Source organism: Sitodiplosis mosellana, unplaced genomic scaffold (genome assembly GCF_009176505.1).
Source record: "Sitodiplosis mosellana isolate CC-2019 unplaced genomic scaffold, AAFC_SMos_1.0 Smas_scaffold_6191, whole genome shotgun sequence".
Lineage (NCBI taxonomy): Eukaryota > Metazoa > Arthropoda > Insecta > Diptera > Cecidomyiidae > Sitodiplosis > Sitodiplosis mosellana.
The window spans coordinates 6,409,415-6,424,881 of NW_022601432.1; the positions used below are offsets into that span (position 1 = coordinate 6,409,415).

General features: G+C 35.8%; 4 protein-coding genes across 7 annotated transcripts; 3 read left to right on the forward strand and 1 right to left on the reverse strand.

Annotated features, from left to right (window-relative positions):
• Nucleotides 1–647: 647 nt before the first annotated feature.
• Nucleotides 648–2,364, forward strand: LOC129576987 (enoyl-CoA hydratase domain-containing protein 3, mitochondrial). 2 transcript variants are annotated; one of them, XM_055463319.1, is made up of 5 exons: nucleotides 648–881; nucleotides 966–1,075; nucleotides 1,160–1,486; nucleotides 1,595–1,905; nucleotides 2,062–2,364. In XM_055463319.1, the coding sequence occupies exons 1-5, from the start codon at nucleotides 849–851 to the stop codon at nucleotides 2,142–2,144; spliced, it is 864 nt and encodes a 287-aa protein (XP_055319294.1). In that variant the 5' UTR covers nucleotides 648–848; the 3' UTR covers nucleotides 2,145–2,364. The 2 variants fall into 2 exon arrangements, with proteins under 2 accessions (XP_055319294.1, XP_055319295.1); XM_055463320.1 differs by lacking the exon at nucleotides 648–881 and having other exon boundaries at nucleotides 961–1,086.
• Nucleotides 1,994–5,849, reverse strand: LOC129576988 (glutathione S-transferase). 2 transcript variants are annotated; one of them, XM_055463322.1, is made up of 6 exons: nucleotides 5,562–5,838; nucleotides 4,661–4,770; nucleotides 4,356–4,522; nucleotides 3,056–3,223; nucleotides 2,780–2,922; nucleotides 1,994–2,682 (listed from the first exon to the last, which is right to left on the reverse strand). In XM_055463322.1, the coding sequence occupies exons 2-6, from the start codon at nucleotides 4,756–4,758 to the stop codon at nucleotides 2,515–2,517; spliced, it is 744 nt and encodes a 247-aa protein (XP_055319297.1). In that variant the 5' UTR covers nucleotides 4,759–4,770; nucleotides 5,562–5,838; the 3' UTR covers nucleotides 1,994–2,514. The 2 variants fall into 2 exon arrangements, with proteins under 2 accessions (XP_055319297.1, XP_055319296.1); XM_055463321.1 differs by having other exon boundaries at nucleotides 2,259–2,682; nucleotides 2,780–2,952; nucleotides 5,562–5,849.
• Nucleotides 5,850–7,144: 1,295 nt separating this feature from the next.
• Nucleotides 7,145–12,653, forward strand: LOC129576983 (uncharacterized). 2 transcript variants are annotated; one of them, XM_055463312.1, is made up of 12 exons: nucleotides 7,145–7,425; nucleotides 7,510–8,477; nucleotides 8,564–8,650; nucleotides 8,923–9,063; nucleotides 9,154–9,409; nucleotides 9,537–9,869; nucleotides 10,067–10,394; nucleotides 10,476–10,682; nucleotides 10,798–10,849; nucleotides 11,024–11,351; nucleotides 11,695–12,051; nucleotides 12,137–12,653. In XM_055463312.1, exons 2-12 carry the CDS (start codon nucleotides 8,041–8,043, stop codon nucleotides 12,350–12,352), a joined length of 2,742 nt encoding a protein of 913 aa, XP_055319287.1. In that variant the 5' UTR covers nucleotides 7,145–7,425; nucleotides 7,510–8,040; the 3' UTR covers nucleotides 12,353–12,653. The 2 variants fall into 2 exon arrangements, with proteins under 2 accessions (XP_055319287.1, XP_055319288.1); XM_055463313.1 differs by having other exon boundaries at nucleotides 11,027–11,351.
• Nucleotides 12,563–15,282, forward strand: LOC129576984 (CAAX prenyl protease 1 homolog). The gene is made up of 3 exons (XM_055463314.1): nucleotides 12,563–12,969; nucleotides 13,065–13,443; nucleotides 13,676–15,282. The coding sequence occupies exons 2-3, from the start codon at nucleotides 13,351–13,353 to the stop codon at nucleotides 15,056–15,058; spliced, it is 1,476 nt and encodes a 491-aa protein (XP_055319289.1). The 5' UTR covers nucleotides 12,563–12,969; nucleotides 13,065–13,350; the 3' UTR covers nucleotides 15,059–15,282.
• Nucleotides 15,283–15,467: the final 185 nt, after the last annotated feature.

Here is a 15,467-nt window from a genome sequence, read left to right on the forward strand (position 1 = left end):
GTAATTACTCAGGGCTGATGGAATGGGAATCATTTTTTACGCTTCACCTTTTCTCCAGATACAGCAATGCTCAATAACATAGGGCCAATACATTCAGCTCATTCTAATTCCATTACAAATCGACGGACAGAAAATAATTTATTCGCTTGATCGATCGACAAAATTAATTCATTAATGATGTTTACTCGGACTCAGAGCAATACCTAAACATTCTGTCGATAATATCAGTCATTTACTATTCATTTGATGAAATATTCGGAATTCAAAATACATTCACACACAAAAGGGACAAAATATTCAAAAGATATTGGAATTTGTAAAATTGGCACGATTTTTCGTGTGGATGAAATAAAATCGAAAGAACACATTAGATGTCCATAATCAACGAGAGAAACGGATTCAATCCTGATTTGACAAATAATCCGATTATCAGAATGAGAAAAAACTGAGAAAAAGGTCAGCATGAATTGTAAAAAGTGTGAACATTTCCTAATTCTCAGAGAATGTTTGCGAACCGCACGGGTTTTTTTGAGCGTTCACTGTTTTCAACAATTAGGATTATAAAATTTCAAGCGCTGATAACTTGATAAATATTACGGTATTTCAGGAGGTATGATAAAGATTTAAGCAAACACTTTAGATTCCGGAGCATTTTTTTCTCGTTTGATGTGTTGATTTCACAGTAGATATCATTATTGGTTTTATTTATACCGAACGAAATGTGCTGAGCCAACTTCAGCTCAATTCAACCGAATTTGACAAATGACAACATAAATAAACATCACACACGCACACATAGAATTGTGTGTTTTTGTTATCAGTGTTGATGAAAAAAAAGTAGAAAAAAAATGCTGAAATTCATTAAATCTCCTGGATTTTGTGTGAGTTTTGACTGTTTAGTCATCAATAAATTTGTATCCAAATTAAATATTTTCAATCTTAATCTCGAATTTGTCAACATACAGGTCAACAATTTCCGTAAATTTTCGTCTGCTGTCGAAATACCGGCAAAATTAACACTAGTCAATGAAAAGAATGGCATTCGAAATGTGATTCTGAACAGCCCAAAGAATAGGTAAACTAAATGTAGGTGCTATTGCCAATGGCTGATCCGTCACAAAGTTATTAATCAATGGATTTGTTTTGAAAATACTCATAGAAATGCCCTCTCAATGGATATGATGACAGAGTTGCTGGCAAATTTACGGCGCAATAAACAAGATGAAAATTTGCGTTGTATCGTTTTGTCAGCGAATGGCTCGGTATTCTCAGCTGGTCATAATTTGAAGGAATTCTCTATGGACAAAGGACAACAATTGCATCGTCAGGTTTTTGAAAAGGCCACTGAATTAATGTTGGAAATCATTCAGTCACCGGTGCCGGTTATAGCAAAAGTAAACGGATTGAGTGCAGCGGCTGGATGTCAATTAGTCGCTTGCTGTGATATCGTAGTTAGCACAAAGAATAGCACATTTTCGACACCGGGGTGAGAAAACCGTGTTTGAAAAGATATTGTAATGCTTGTTTAATCAAGAATTTTTTTTCATTTTTATAGAATTTTTGATGTATTTTTCAACCTTTTTTTGTAACACAGGGCGAGTTTTGGAGTATTTTGTTCGACACCCGGTATTATAGTGTCTCGAACCGTCTCGTTGAAGCAATCACTCTATATGCTTCTGACCGGAAACACAATCACTGCTGACGAAGCCGTCAAAAGTGGTTTGATCACACGCGTGGTTCCAGACGAAACTGAACTAGACCAAGAAATCAAGAGAATCACAGATGCCATCAATTCAAAAAGTCGACCAATCATTCAAAGGGGGAAACGATTTTTCTACGAACAAAACCAAATGACTTTGAAATCAGCATTGAAATACGGCGAACAAGAAATGGTCGACAACATAGGTACGGTTCTGAGGCTTTGTAAGAACTTATTCTCTCTTTTTTTCGCTTTTATGTTTCTTCTCTTGGCTGCGAAATAATTGATCAACTATTTTTTTTTGGATAAATGACATTCGATTTATTCCTTTAATAAGTTCAATTTGAATTTTCTTCTGGCAGCTACCACTGATGGGCAGGAGGGAATACAAAGTTTCATCAAGAAACGAAAACCTGTTTGGAAGCACTCTCCCGAAGATAGTTGATCAGCGAAGAGGTCCAATGGGTTCATGGATCATAATGGCAAAAATGGATAATTGGAATTTTTGAAGAAGAAAAAATCATTGAAAATTAAGCAGATTCAAAAGAAATGGATACGGTAATATTTAATTTGTTTAATATTTAATGTGTTTTTACAACTCAATCGCAATTGAAATGACAATCAAATTGCAATAATGCAAATAAATGTGGATATTTGTAAAAATACATGCGTGAATTATTTATGTTATCAAATTTCGGTTCTGGCAACAGAGAAAATGTAATTTAAAAAAGAAAGAAGAGTTAATTTTTTGTTTAAATAGTAAAATGTGGTGAGTATAGGACGGGGTTGCCATAAAATGAGAGTTTGGCAGTAATCTAGACATCGGTTTGTGGTCTCTTTTCCAGCCATGCTTTGATTTGCTCCAAGTCATTCACACCGTTCACAAGACGCTTCAAATTCGGGTATTTTTCAATCAAATCGGCTTTAACCATGTAGTTGAGGTAATCCAAAATACCGGCAAAGTAAACATCAGCCCAGGTCAACTGTAATGAGGAGAAAAAATAAGACACCGCGACGATAAAGACAGATTGATTGAAAGCAAAAGAAAATGTGAAAATCAAATGTGATGGAAATACATACTCGACCGAGAGCCAAGTGCCCTTGGTTGTCTTGTGCGATGGCATCCAATTTCTCCAAGTAGAATGGAATGACCTCTGTTGTTAGTGTAATGTTTTTCTTCTCTTTAACCTCATCGTCCGGTTCGTAGGAGACGACGGCAATTTCTTCGGTTATATCAAGTGTAAACGATAATTCTTTGGGTTTTCGCCGGTTTTCATTTTGTGTGTTTTCGTGTTGTTTTTTGTTCAAGGATATATTTCTTTTAATTCTAAATAAATATGAAACTGATATACTTACTTAAGCGAAAATCGTTGACTGTATCAACGGCTGTGTCGATCAGAAGATTCTCCCAATCGTTGGATCCACCCAAGCCGACACGTTTCGCCACATAGCGAGCCATTGAAATGCTCTGATGCACACGATGTCCATCGACTTCAAGCACGGGCATTTGTCCCATTGGCATTGCTATCGAAGAGACAAAGAGGGAAACATATTGAAATTATAATTCACCATGAATTCTATGCGTACAACGTCACATGCTCTAATTTCACTTCCGCAAGACATTTTTGCTACTAGATTTTTTTTTTATTATGCAATTGATATCTGCTGAACTATTTTTTTTTACAATTGTCATGCTCTCACTCTCTTCCGCACACATGAACACGCAATGATCGGATTGCGCGTCCCTACGCTCTAATTTCGTTACATCAAAATAGTTTTCGATCGATTGTTGTTGATGAATCGTTTCGGTGAATCGATTTCAATTCGGTCGGCTATATGATATAAAAATACGAATCATTGTCGCCCAAGTCCTTCAAATAATTGGTGTGATGGGTAATCGTAGACACAGAAAACAATCGTATCGACTGAAATGAATACAATGCAGAATTGGGTTGAATTCTTTTTTTTTCTCACGAAATCGTTTCTTTTTGTTTCGGTTTACAAAATCGATTTCGCATCACAAAATCCGACGATTTTAATTTCGATCCACGACCAACTTTGGCAACAATACAAAACAATCAAAACTATTTTTAATGCATGTCGCGAAAGAATTATCGCATGTGCTTTGTTTTTTTTTCTCTCTCAGCATCGGCCGCACCGATCAATGGGATGAGAGGGTGGCAAGAGTCATGAACAACATTCAACTATTTGGCACAATAAAATATATATCGATTCATTTCGAGGAAAAAAAAAGACAGTGAATTCATCCATCCAGCGCATAGTTTCACTTCTGATGTAATCGGTTGAGAGTTTCGCTCGATTGGCTGCGTTAATCAATAGGCCGCCAGATGGAATTTCGAACAATTTCCAGGCAAAAATATTCAATTGTGAAATAATGCAACAAACGTTGACATTGTCGTGAATCATCATCATCATCATCATCATCATCATCATCAAATAAATTAACCCAATCATATACGCATGAAATTGCCCATTTTTCTTCTCTGTTTTGACTCTATTGTAATAATCGAAACAATGATGTGTGATCGAAGCGCAGAAACACCAAGAGTAAATTTGGGTGAAATATGCATCACAGTGGCGGATGATCTTAATTGCGTCTTTGGAATGTGAACAATGAAAATGTGACACTACTAACTTGGTTTCAAAGCTGGCCATTCGTCACGTGTTACACGAACGTCCTCATATTCTTGAGCTCCGTATGCGAACAAGAAGCGGATTGGTTCAGCCAATGCTTTTACATTGAAATAGAACAATGTAAAGACTGGATTTTCTGATGGTTGACTTGGTCCTGCTGGTGGTGCTCTGAAGGTTGTGATAATTGAGGTAACGACAAACAATAGGAGGTGATTATTATTTCAATGGTGGAGAGTTACTTTGATAAATGAAAATTTGCGACTTTTTTTTCATAAACTAATAAGAATAGCATGTTGCATAACTTACGCTTCGCCTTCGGCTGGGGCTTCGCCACCTTCGCCTTCGGCTGGAGGAGCATCAGCTGGAGCTTCAGCGGGCGGTGCATCGGCTGGGGCATCAGACATCTTTGCTAGGCTCTATAATATACAGAAATTTGTTCCATTTTTTTTACAAATTCTTAGCTTCTCTCTCTTTCTCTATGATTTATCACACGATGGCAATCAGACACACTTATTTGCTGCTAATAGTGTCTCACTTTCGTTGATTATCACACCATATTCAAATTTAATGATCTACTCTAGCGTGTATTTTTTTTTCTCTCACAGAATCAGCACAGTTGATCTGTATTTCTGTACTCCCATCAAGCATCACAGTATGTAAAACTGATTTGCGTCATTCGAAGATTTTTATCTTTATCATGTCTTCTTTGTGGTTATCTTGATGGAAATGTTTTATCTAACGGTCACACATCTAACATGCTTTATCGTCACTTCATTTCGATTGGCTATTTCAAAACCATATACCGTTAGACAAATGAAGTCACATTCTATTTTGGATTTGTTCTTCATTTTTTTTTGCTATCGTACAAGGTCGATTAAAAAAAAAAACCAAATGAAAACAAAAGTCGAAAAATGGTTTTGCTTTCAAAGAACATATCGAAGAATCATTGTCTATCTTATGACAATCGTTGGTTCTGTTCCACTTCTATTTTATTTGTTATTGCTTTCTGGCACTGATTTATCATCGAAATGGCTTTTTATCAAATATTGAATTCAAAAATGTGTACACAATATAACGACATTTGATAATTTGAATGCGATTTAAAATAATTTTCTTTTTTCTCATAGCGCTTTTTGTGTGTCGTAAAATGGCCGATGAATGGAAAAGGAATCGATTTTCCTAATAATCCACACGATGAACGGCTTACCTAAAATCGATCTTTACACTCTGATACACTCGATAAAAATGTGCACTAGTTTTAGCTTCGATGAACCTCACGGTACTAAGTAGCGACGGAAATGATATTCGTTTTTTATATGTAAATTTAGCTGCAACCGATCAATTTGAACCGAAATTCAAATCGATTCAAACCGAATGAGCAATTGAGAAGGAATCGTCTTCATACACCCAGGAGATCGATCGTTGTTTGTGAATTGGCAAACGATTTTTTTTTCTTTCTGGGATGGGTTTGGTGTGACGCAGCGCGTGTGAGGTATTTCTTGAATGTAAAACGTTTGATGAACATGTCTATCAAAAGCTAATTTACAAAAAAAACAGGCACCCACAACCGTCGTCATCATACACAATTTATAACATTCAATTGTATGTGTGTTGAATTGAGCGAAAGATAGAGGAGAGCGAAAGAGAGATTGTGGGATCGACAAACAGTTTTCAGTGAAAGCAACAAATTGCAAATGATTGAGATTTCAATTAAGAGTAATTCAAACTTGAGTTGGCTCTTGCCATTTTTATCTACTACTCTATTCTGTCTTGATGTTCGCTCTTTAGTCCAAACTACAAATTTAAATACGATATGGCCATTCCATGTTCGTCTTTTAAGTCAACAATCTCAAGAATTATCGCCCAGCTACAATGCAGGAATTATCACATTTTTAAACTAGCTACTTAATAAAATGCCCATTTATATCGAAGGAAGTATTTCGCAGGAAAGAATTTAACGGATATTATCGGTTGAATAGAATGAGAATGGTGGTTGTTATTTTCCTTTGCTCATCAAGCGTATCTTATCGTTTGCAAGTAAAAATAGTCTTGTAGTCAATCAACGAAGATTATCTTACAGCTATAGCAAAAGAAAAACAATGCAGTTTGAAAATCGAATGAACCGCCAGTTGAACACACGGCGTTTTTACAGTGATTCATTCATTCTTATCTCTTGAACTCTTTTCATTCATTTTCTTATCTATTGAGCTCTGTCTCTCTCTATCTCTCTCTGGGTGGCGTTGATCGATTGCTTATTCCATAACTGCAAGCGCAATCAAATGTATGATAAATTGCACTTTTGTTTTCATGGGACATTCGAAAACGATCTTTGTTTCATTCAACCGAAATTCAAACCCTTAATCATCATAATGCTGATGTTATTGACGAAAATAGTTATGATTCAAACAAAATTTATCGCAAATTCCAAGATATATTCTGGGTGTGTTTGGATTGTAGTGAAAATGTAAATGTTTTCAGCAAATTTTCTTTCTATGTGCGTCATGTGAAATATTCGAGCTAAAACTCAAACCGACAATTTTTGATTTTGATTTTCCCTCATTTTTGGGTTAAATATATTCTTGAAATGAATGCAACGCAATGTAAGAGCTGCATCTAATGCCGAATATAGTATTTATCAAAGAGAAATCGTGTTGTCAGTTCCTCTCGTTCTCATTCTCTCTTTCTCTCCATATTGAAATGTATGCCGCTTATTATTAACTGTGTGTATGGCTTATACAATACATACGTATACAAGTGCGCGCTGCTGTCACACCAATAACACAGCACAGTATCACAATAACAACGGCATAAATACAAATGCCGTAAAATGATCGTGACTTTATCTCCATAAACTCATACACACATTTACTGACACAGGCCCCGTTCGTAGAAATGTGTGTAGTAAGATGATGAACAATTTTGAGTTCAAAGTAAAAAAAAGAAGATTTTCTGTGCAGTGCAATTAAAAGAGATGTTTAGATTCACCCACTATTTTTGTGGAAACGATTAAACAGATTCGATCGACTGATAGTTCATTGGATTGGACTGTGAACACCAGAACCAATTTTGTGGTTTGTACATGTGAAATGAGTTTTTTTTGTGAATACAGCAACAAGTGACATATGAGTTTTTTTCATTTGTTCTTTTTTTTGTAGCAAAATGATTGTTGCGCTCTTACTTTATCCAACAAATCACTTGAAATGGAATAAAAACTGACCACCAAATGGGAAGAGGGATGTGTGTGTGTCTGTTATTTTAATTCGGTGCTTTAGTCAGTATTATCGATAAAAACAATGTTGTGACTATTTTTTTTTTGATTATTGTTGTTGTTTTTTCTCTCGTTCTTTATTGTCTGTGCCAAGTTAAAAGTGTGATATTTTAATTTTCGCTTAGTTTCTCCTTTTTATTTCTGTTAACTTCAAATCCAGAACTGTTTATTTTCCGCACTCAACGACCGAACGCTTACGATTTCGATCAGAACGCTGATTTGTTAATATTATTTTCGTTTGTTATTCGGAATAAATTAATTTGTTTGATTGTTGATTCATTTATTATGCATTTTTTGAAGTGTTTGTGATTGAGTGTGCATGTTGGTTTATTTGTGTGATATATCGAAGTGTAAGTGAAATGTAAATGAGCTGCTGAATAAAGTGGAATAAAGAATTACATCGATAAACAGTGTAAAAATGTATACGAAGCAAGATCTAGGGACATTATCACGTAATTTTGTCCGACAAATGGCCAAACAATTTGAACAAATCAGCAGCGTTGATTCAACGTCATACAGTAGTGAGCATGAGGCCAATTTCAAACAGTGTAACTGGTGGCTCGACACAATGCCTTCATTAGCTGTTACATGTTTCGATGATCTGCCAAATGATTTGCAGCCACACAGCGAGGACAATTGTCATGCACCATACGATATAGCCGGAGAGAGTTCCATAGAGCATCTTCATGCTGTTGAAACAGCCGAAATTGCCAGTGAATTCAACAGTGGCATATCCGCCTCCGCTGAACTGGATCACGATGTTGGCAATGCAACATTTTTCCGACACATTGATCAATGTCTTAGCTTTCCACCGCCAAAGTCATCCGAGCCAATGGAAGAAACTACCAAAATTGGGTAACTATAAAACACGTTTTGATCTTTTTTACGTTAATTTCATGGCCATGGCGCATGCAGATTAATATGCACACTTTCACTTTTAGCAATATTTCAGTTGAGTCAAAAGTTCCGATCGAACCGTCAGAAGACGATAACACAAATGATGCACTCTATTCACTGCCATGCATTGTGTAAGTGATTTCTATTGTTTATTTAGTTAGTTAATCAGTGTAATGTATTGGGGCTTAGATTTCATCTCAAATTTGGATCTGTCCAATTTTATCTCTCTCTCTCTCTCTCTCTCTCTCTCTCTTTCTCTCTCTGTCTTTTTCTCACTCTGTTTCTCTCGCTCGCACACAATTTCGTTCATACTATCTTGTTTGATGTGCCAACTATTGTTTTGAAAGTAAATCCATGCCATTGATTTAGTTGTGGTTTAAATTGCATTTTCTCCTTTTTATAGCCCACCTGAATTAAGTGAAGTGAATACGTGGCCAAATTCAATGTCGCACTTATCGACTTCATCAAACACATCGGATCAGTCAACGACACCATCCCGAACGTCACAAACATCGTTCAATTCAATGTCATCCATATCGTCTGGGTAGGATATTTGTTTGCTTAACATAATCTTTTCTAATCATATCAACATCTAATAATTGTTCATCGATTTCTGATGTGTTTGAACTTCCAGCCAAATTACGAACACTGTGGAAGAGCTGCTCTACAACGAGGAAACGTATATTAAGGCCCTAAACCATGGCATCGATGGATACATGAGAAATTTCACTCGAAAAGAGATGCCACCAATACTTCGTGGTCAACAGTATCGTGTCTTCGGTAATGTTCATCGCATCAAAGATTTTCATGAGAATATCTTTTATCCGGCACTCAAACAGTGCAACATGAACATCGTGAAAATTTGCAATACATTTTGTGATTTCATTGAGGTAATTGATTTGATTCACTTGATTTTGTTGTTGCCGCCCATTTTGATTTTGATTTTTTATCAAATGTTGTCATGATTCATTTTGGTATTTGTTTTTTTTCTCTCTTTTTCTCTTATTGAATCCACAGAAAGACTATTTCTACATTTACATTTTGTATGCGATCAATCATCAAAAATCGGAAAAGATATGCGTTGAACATCGTCCCTACTTTAAACAGATTCAAAATGAAATCGGCGATAAGCTCGGTGTGAATAGCTTTTTGGTGCAACCGATTCAACGGCTACCAAAATATAAATTGCTTTTGGGTCAACTATTTTCGGAACTGGGTAAGCGATTTGGTGTGCATGACGATAGTATTAAAAATGAATTAGGTGCATGTTGTTTGGCGGAGAAGCGAATTCAACGTCTTTTGGATACAGTGAATGGCTCGATGAACATCAATGATATTGTCGAATGTGAAGTGAGTTGAACTTGGTGCATACAAAAAGATTTTTTTTTTTTTTTTTTTGGCTTTTCGTTGTTTCCTACATTCATCATTTTATTAGAGAGCCCATTCCCCGATTTACTTAAATCAACCCACACACATTAAACGCAAACTCTTTATGTGTAGAATGAAAGAAGGAAAGTAAATATAATCAATTTGTTTCTGATTTATAGTTGCATACACTCTGCCAAGGCAAATTCATACTAGTCGATCGTTTCGATATCTGTGAGAAAAGTGATCTGCGTCGCCGGTACAAAGGCAAAGTATTTCTATTTGAAAAGTGCATCATTTATACGGAGCAATTGAGCAAGAATAAGCTGTTATATCGTGGCCACTTTCGACACATCACGTTGGGTTTTACATTCGAGGATCAACGCAATTATTTCCGATTGTACAATGAACGTAAAGGAAACCAAGAGATCGAATTTTCATCGGATGCTCAAACCGTTCAGCTGTGGATTCAAATGTTAAACCGAACAATGACTGTTGTAGTTCAACAAGGTAAATGATATGAGATTTGTTGCACCATTTTAAAAACAGAAAATGACCGACTAACCAAACGAAATGTTTGGAATTAAACAGAGAAACGAAGAATTAAAGAAAACCGAACGATGTCCATTAAAAATGAATTGAGCCCATTGCAAGTGTTGATCCGTGCGAGCACACCGGGACTGCAAGATTTGGCTTTAGCCACCATTCATGCAGAAAGCACCGATTCATCTAGCGGCGAATCACAAAGAAGTACAGCGGATTATACGAATTCTGATATTGTGAGCACAAAAAGCGGCAGTGAGTAGTTCAAACCAAACACTTTGAGACTAAATCAATTTTGACCCTACAGTGTAGGGTTTACAGCCATCCTAATTTATTTCAAATCAAATCACATTATCTTTTCCGTTTGCAGAGAGTGTCGATTCGCAATTGGAAAAGAGAACTACCTGGTACACCAATTACCAGTAAATATCCAACCATTCAAACACTTTTATTCAGTTGAACTAGTCTACCGAATATTTTCACAGCCGTATTGATAAGTCGAAATTATTGTATAAATGTAAGTGAAAACAATTTTGAGCTAATTTTTAACGGTTTGGTTCGTTTTGTTCCCTTTCCTCATCAACGAAAAACAAAAGCAGTGACGAACATAGGTTGATCGAACGGTTCCAAAACGCGGAGAAATTTTATATACAACTACTGAAAACCGCGACGACAACATACCTCACTGATTTGCCAGATGATCTCCGCGCCAATTTAGACACATTTCTGAAAGCATTTCGACGAATCAGCAAATTCCATACGGACATATTCTATTCAAAGTTGATTCAGTGCGAAATGAAGACAATTACGATCTGTGATCTTATCAAAAATCATCTCGACAATTCTGAATTCAACGTTTACTTCAAATACGCGGCATATATTCATGAGGCTCTCCAAACGATTCGATATTTTCATCTAAATTCCGTAAGAATTTTCCCGTCAAAAAATTCTCGTTGTTGCTTTGTGGTTCTTTGTCTTGACACTATTATCATATCATTTGTTGGTGGCTGGTCAATTTCATATTTTTTTGTTTGTTTTATTCTTTTACTCTTGGGGTTCACTTTGGCTTTTCTTCTTAACGATTACATTTTTGAATAAGGCTGTTTTCATGAACTGATTTTGTTCGGGTATTTTGGGGCATATCAATTTTTTTCTCGATAACATTTGGTTTTGTTGTGTTTGTGTGTTATGATGCTTTAGTTTTTTCTCCGCAAAATCAATTCTATTCGCGTAGTACGTATTTTTCATCTCTTTTCTTCCAATTTAGGATAATAGTAAGAATCAAGCAAATGATGACTGCAGTGATATTGAATCACTACTGTTAATGCCAATCAATCATATAGCAAACTATGCACAATTCCTTGAAGGCCTTTTAAATGAGTATAAAGCTAGAGATCTGCTTGCAAATGATTTCAAGACCATAGCCGGCGTCGAAATTGAAATAAAAAAACTACACAAATTGGTCACCGAAAATTATACACTGAATTCAATGAAGGGATCATCGTGCCTTGCTCGAAAATTTGGTATCATCACCTATTCCGATGAGATTGCCATTGATTTTACCAAATGCCGCATTATGATCCTCGAAGCGGGATTAGTTTGCGTAAAAACAAGACTGAGCACGGTAAGCCAACTGATTATAGCAGCAAATGTTGAGAGAATTTTTTTTTAATTTATGATTTGAATTTCTTTTTCTATTGCGGCTGTAGAAAACCAAAAAGGAGAAATTCGTCGAACAATTATTTTCCATTCCGATATTGAACATTGAATTGCACGAGAATGATGCATACCCGCGAAAGATGCGGATCATCGCCGACAATGCCAGCCATGTAAACTATACCGTTACATTTGCCGCAACCCGTAAAAAGAAGCAATTTATGGACGCTATTCGAACACAACGAAATTCCCCCGGTCAAACCCACTAACCCTTCCGTATTTTGAATGATTTTTTTTTTCAAATCGAAAAAAAAAACGTACAATTCGAATTTATTCGAAAAACGTATTTATTTAATGGATATTTGGGAGAGAGAGGAATTTTTTTTTCTCTGTAAATATATTTGTTACCGTCAAGTCATTTTTTAATGCCAAAACATTTTGATAATTTACAGAGTCATCACTATTTTTTTTTTTAATAGCTCAATCAATAGACCTATCCTAAGCATTTTACATAATTTCTAAGCAAATGTAAGCCAAATGTGAATATTACACGATTTTAAATTATTTAAATTTGTGGAAAATTGTTTTTTTTTTCTTTTTCTCTGATGTTTTCAATGACAAATGTGAGTGGTGCCCTCTTTAAGATGCTACTAACATGTTGCATGAGCAATTGTTTTGGTGTCGATATTTTCAAATTTATTCTTATTAAACATGTTTAAATCAAAATGCATCAATGTTTTTTTTTTTCATTAGAAGAACGTAATATTGACAATTTTTCTGTTCAAAATCGCAGAATAATGACTTACACGATGGAAAAGGTAGATTTCGATGAAGTTCTCAATGATGATAATCGCAATGGCAGAGTACAAGACCACATATTCGGTTGGTAGGTCCATTGCGATTTACTTTTCTTTTAAAAAACGAAATATTTAATTTTGGAAAAACAAATTTACAATTTTTCACGAAATTATTTCTCAACAGTTGATGTGATAAAATGTGCACAAACGAAGTGACCCGAAAAAAATTGAAAACAATTCTTTTGATTATTCCAAAAGATTGGATGTATAGTGTGTAGGACGCCATCTATTATCCGATGAGAAATGTACGAGTGACGGGTGCGTGATGCGAACAAATCGGTTTTCGGCTTGTCAATTGTCGCCGTATGCTTTAATCGCGTCAATGCATATATGCGATATTAACGAATACCATACAAACAGTGGTTATTTTTTCTCTCTCTCAGTGTCCCATTTTCCGGCAAAACAGAAAAATGTCTTTACCGACCGAAGATGTTGTTCTGTATTCCATCATTGCATTTATTGTGGTAGAAAATTTCATTGAAATTTATTTATCACGACGTCAAGTAAGTACAAAAAAAAAAAACAACAACCATTGCACAAAGTATCGATGGAAAAAAATATAGAATAATCTGTTGAATCTAGTCGACGTACACAATTCTATTGAATGTAATACAATTAGAAATGTGTACAGATGCATGTACAAGTATTTGAATTCAGAAGAAAATTTTGGTGCCACTTCATCATGTCCGTATCGTGTTTTAATCAGAAGCCCAATGATTTCATTTTTTTTTCTAGGTTAAGGTATATAAAGAATCGAAGAATGTTCCAGCCGAATTGAAGGATGTGATAAAATCGGATACGTTTGAGAAGGCTCGTGTATATGGATTGGATAAGGGGCAGTTTGCCATCTTTAAGGCTATCATTACCGATGTACTGATTGTATCGTTGGAATTCTACTTCGGTTTTCTGAGCCTTGTATGGCATAAATCTCGTGTTTTTGCGCGACGCTTCAATTGGGACGACCAAAATGAGATTTATATCAGTTGCATTTTCATGATCATACTGAATTCAATTCAAATTCTGAAAGAATTACCATTCAAAATCTATGGCATCTTTGTGCTGGAAGAGAAGCATGGTTTCAATAAGCAGACGCCAATATTCTTTGTCAAAGATCAGATTAAAGGTTTTGTCGTCGGTCAGCTGATTTCAATGCCAATTTCGTGTGCAGTCATCTACATTGTTCAACGTGGCGGTGACTTTTTCTTTGTCTGGCTTTGGCTGTTCACCGGAATATTGACACTGGTTTTGATGACATTGTATCCCGTATTCATCGCACCATTATTCGATAAATATAGTCCACTCGAAGTTGGACCATTGCGTACATCGATCGAAGAGCTGGCCGCCAAGCTAAAATTCCCACTTAAACAACTGTATGTGGTTGAAGGATCCAAACGGTCGGCGCATTCAAATGCCTATTTCTACGGGCTATGGGGCTCAAAACGAATCGTTCTATTCGATACGTTGCTTTTCAATAAGGGAAAATCACAATCAAGTGAAGCAGAGAAGAAAGACGACGATGCAACCGAAACTAAGACTGAAGATGAACATTCCAAAGAGAGAGAAACCTCGGTAGAGAAAAAAACGGAAAGCGACGATAAGAAGAAGGAGAATGAAAATCAAGAGGTTGGCAAAGGTTGCAAAGACGAAGAAGTGTTGGCTGTTTTAGCTCATGAGCTTGGCCATTGGAAGTTAGGGCATGTAACGAAAAACATCGTTTTCATGCAATTTCATTTATTGTTGATGTTCGCAACATTCGCCTATCTATTTAAATACGATCCATTATATCAAGCGGTCGGTTTTCGTGCCGGTGAACGACCTGTACTAGTCGGTTTATTGCTGATCGTTTCCTACGTGCTCGGTCCATACAATGCGCTGATTAATTTCTTCATGACAATTGTTTCGCGAACATTTGAATATCAAGCCGATGCATTCGCAAAAGAACTTGGCTACAGCAAGGAACTGGCCAAAGCGCTCATTAAACTGAATACTGATAATCTGGGCTTTCCGGTTTACGATTGGATGTACTCTGCATGGAATCACTCGCATCCTACGCTATTGCAACGTCTTGATCGATTGAAAGAGACATCCACCAGCGACGAAACAAAAAAATCTAATTAATTTCGTACCTAATAGTTTGACTTAATTTAATTTTAATCGAATTTGAAGCGCGATGAATTTAAGCAACAACAACAACAACAATCTATTTATCTGTTTTTTTTTTGCAATAGAAAACTGTATGAATATTTCATTTCGAATTGAATACACTTGCTTGAAAACTGGAAAAACGCATTTACAACTTATTATTATAGCACAAATAAAAAATAAACCAACAAATGTGAAAATATGACAACTTTTTTTTTAACTCAATGGGATTATCTGAAAATAGTAATCAGAAGTAGAAGTTGAATGGGAATAATGTTTTCTTTTATTCATTTGAAACGGCGTTTGAGTCATAAACAAGTCGTTATCGGTTTTTTTTCCCTTGGTTATTTGTAAAATGTAAAACGACACTTATTAACTCAAGGAC

Bases quoted from the DNA above. Each gene is read 5' to 3' on its own strand.
- LOC129576987 (XM_055463319.1), top strand. From the start codon at position 849: ATGCTGAAATTCATTAAATCTCCTGGATTTTGT. The intron at 1,487-1,594 runs GTGAGAAAACCG...TTTGTAACACAG, and splicing joins AGCACATTTTCGACACCGGG to GGCGAGTTTTGGAGTATTTT. The intron at 1,906-2,061 runs GTACGGTTCTGA...TTCTTCTGGCAG, and splicing joins AGAAATGGTCGACAACATAG to CTACCACTGATGGGCAGGAG.
- LOC129576988 (XM_055463321.1), bottom strand. From the start codon at position 4,758: ATGTCTGATGCCCCAGCCGATGCACCGCCCGCTGAAGCTCCAGCTGAT. The intron at 3,224-4,355 runs GTTAGTAGTGTC...TCTCTTCGATAG, and splicing joins ATGGCCAGCTTTGAAACCAA to CAATGCCAATGGGACAAATG. The intron at 2,953-3,055 runs GTAAGTATATCA...GAAAACCCAAAG, and splicing joins AGTCAACGATTTTCGCTTAA to AATTATCGTTTACACTTGAT.
- LOC129576983 (XM_055463312.1), top strand. From the start codon at position 8,041: ATGTATACGAAGCAAGATCTAGGGACATTATCACGTAATTTTGTCCGA. The intron at 9,410-9,536 runs GTAATTGATTTG...TTGAATCCACAG, and splicing joins CATTTTGTGATTTCATTGAG to AAAGACTATTTCTACATTTA. The intron at 10,850-11,023 runs GTAAATATCCAA...GAAAAACAAAAG, and splicing joins ACCTGGTACACCAATTACCA to CAGTGACGAACATAGGTTGA.
- LOC129576984 (XM_055463314.1), top strand. From the start codon at position 13,351: ATGTCTTTACCGACCGAAGATGTTGTTCTGTATTCCATCATTGCATTT. The intron at 13,444-13,675 runs GTAAGTACAAAA...TTTTTTTTCTAG, and splicing joins TTTATTTATCACGACGTCAA to GTTAAGGTATATAAAGAATC.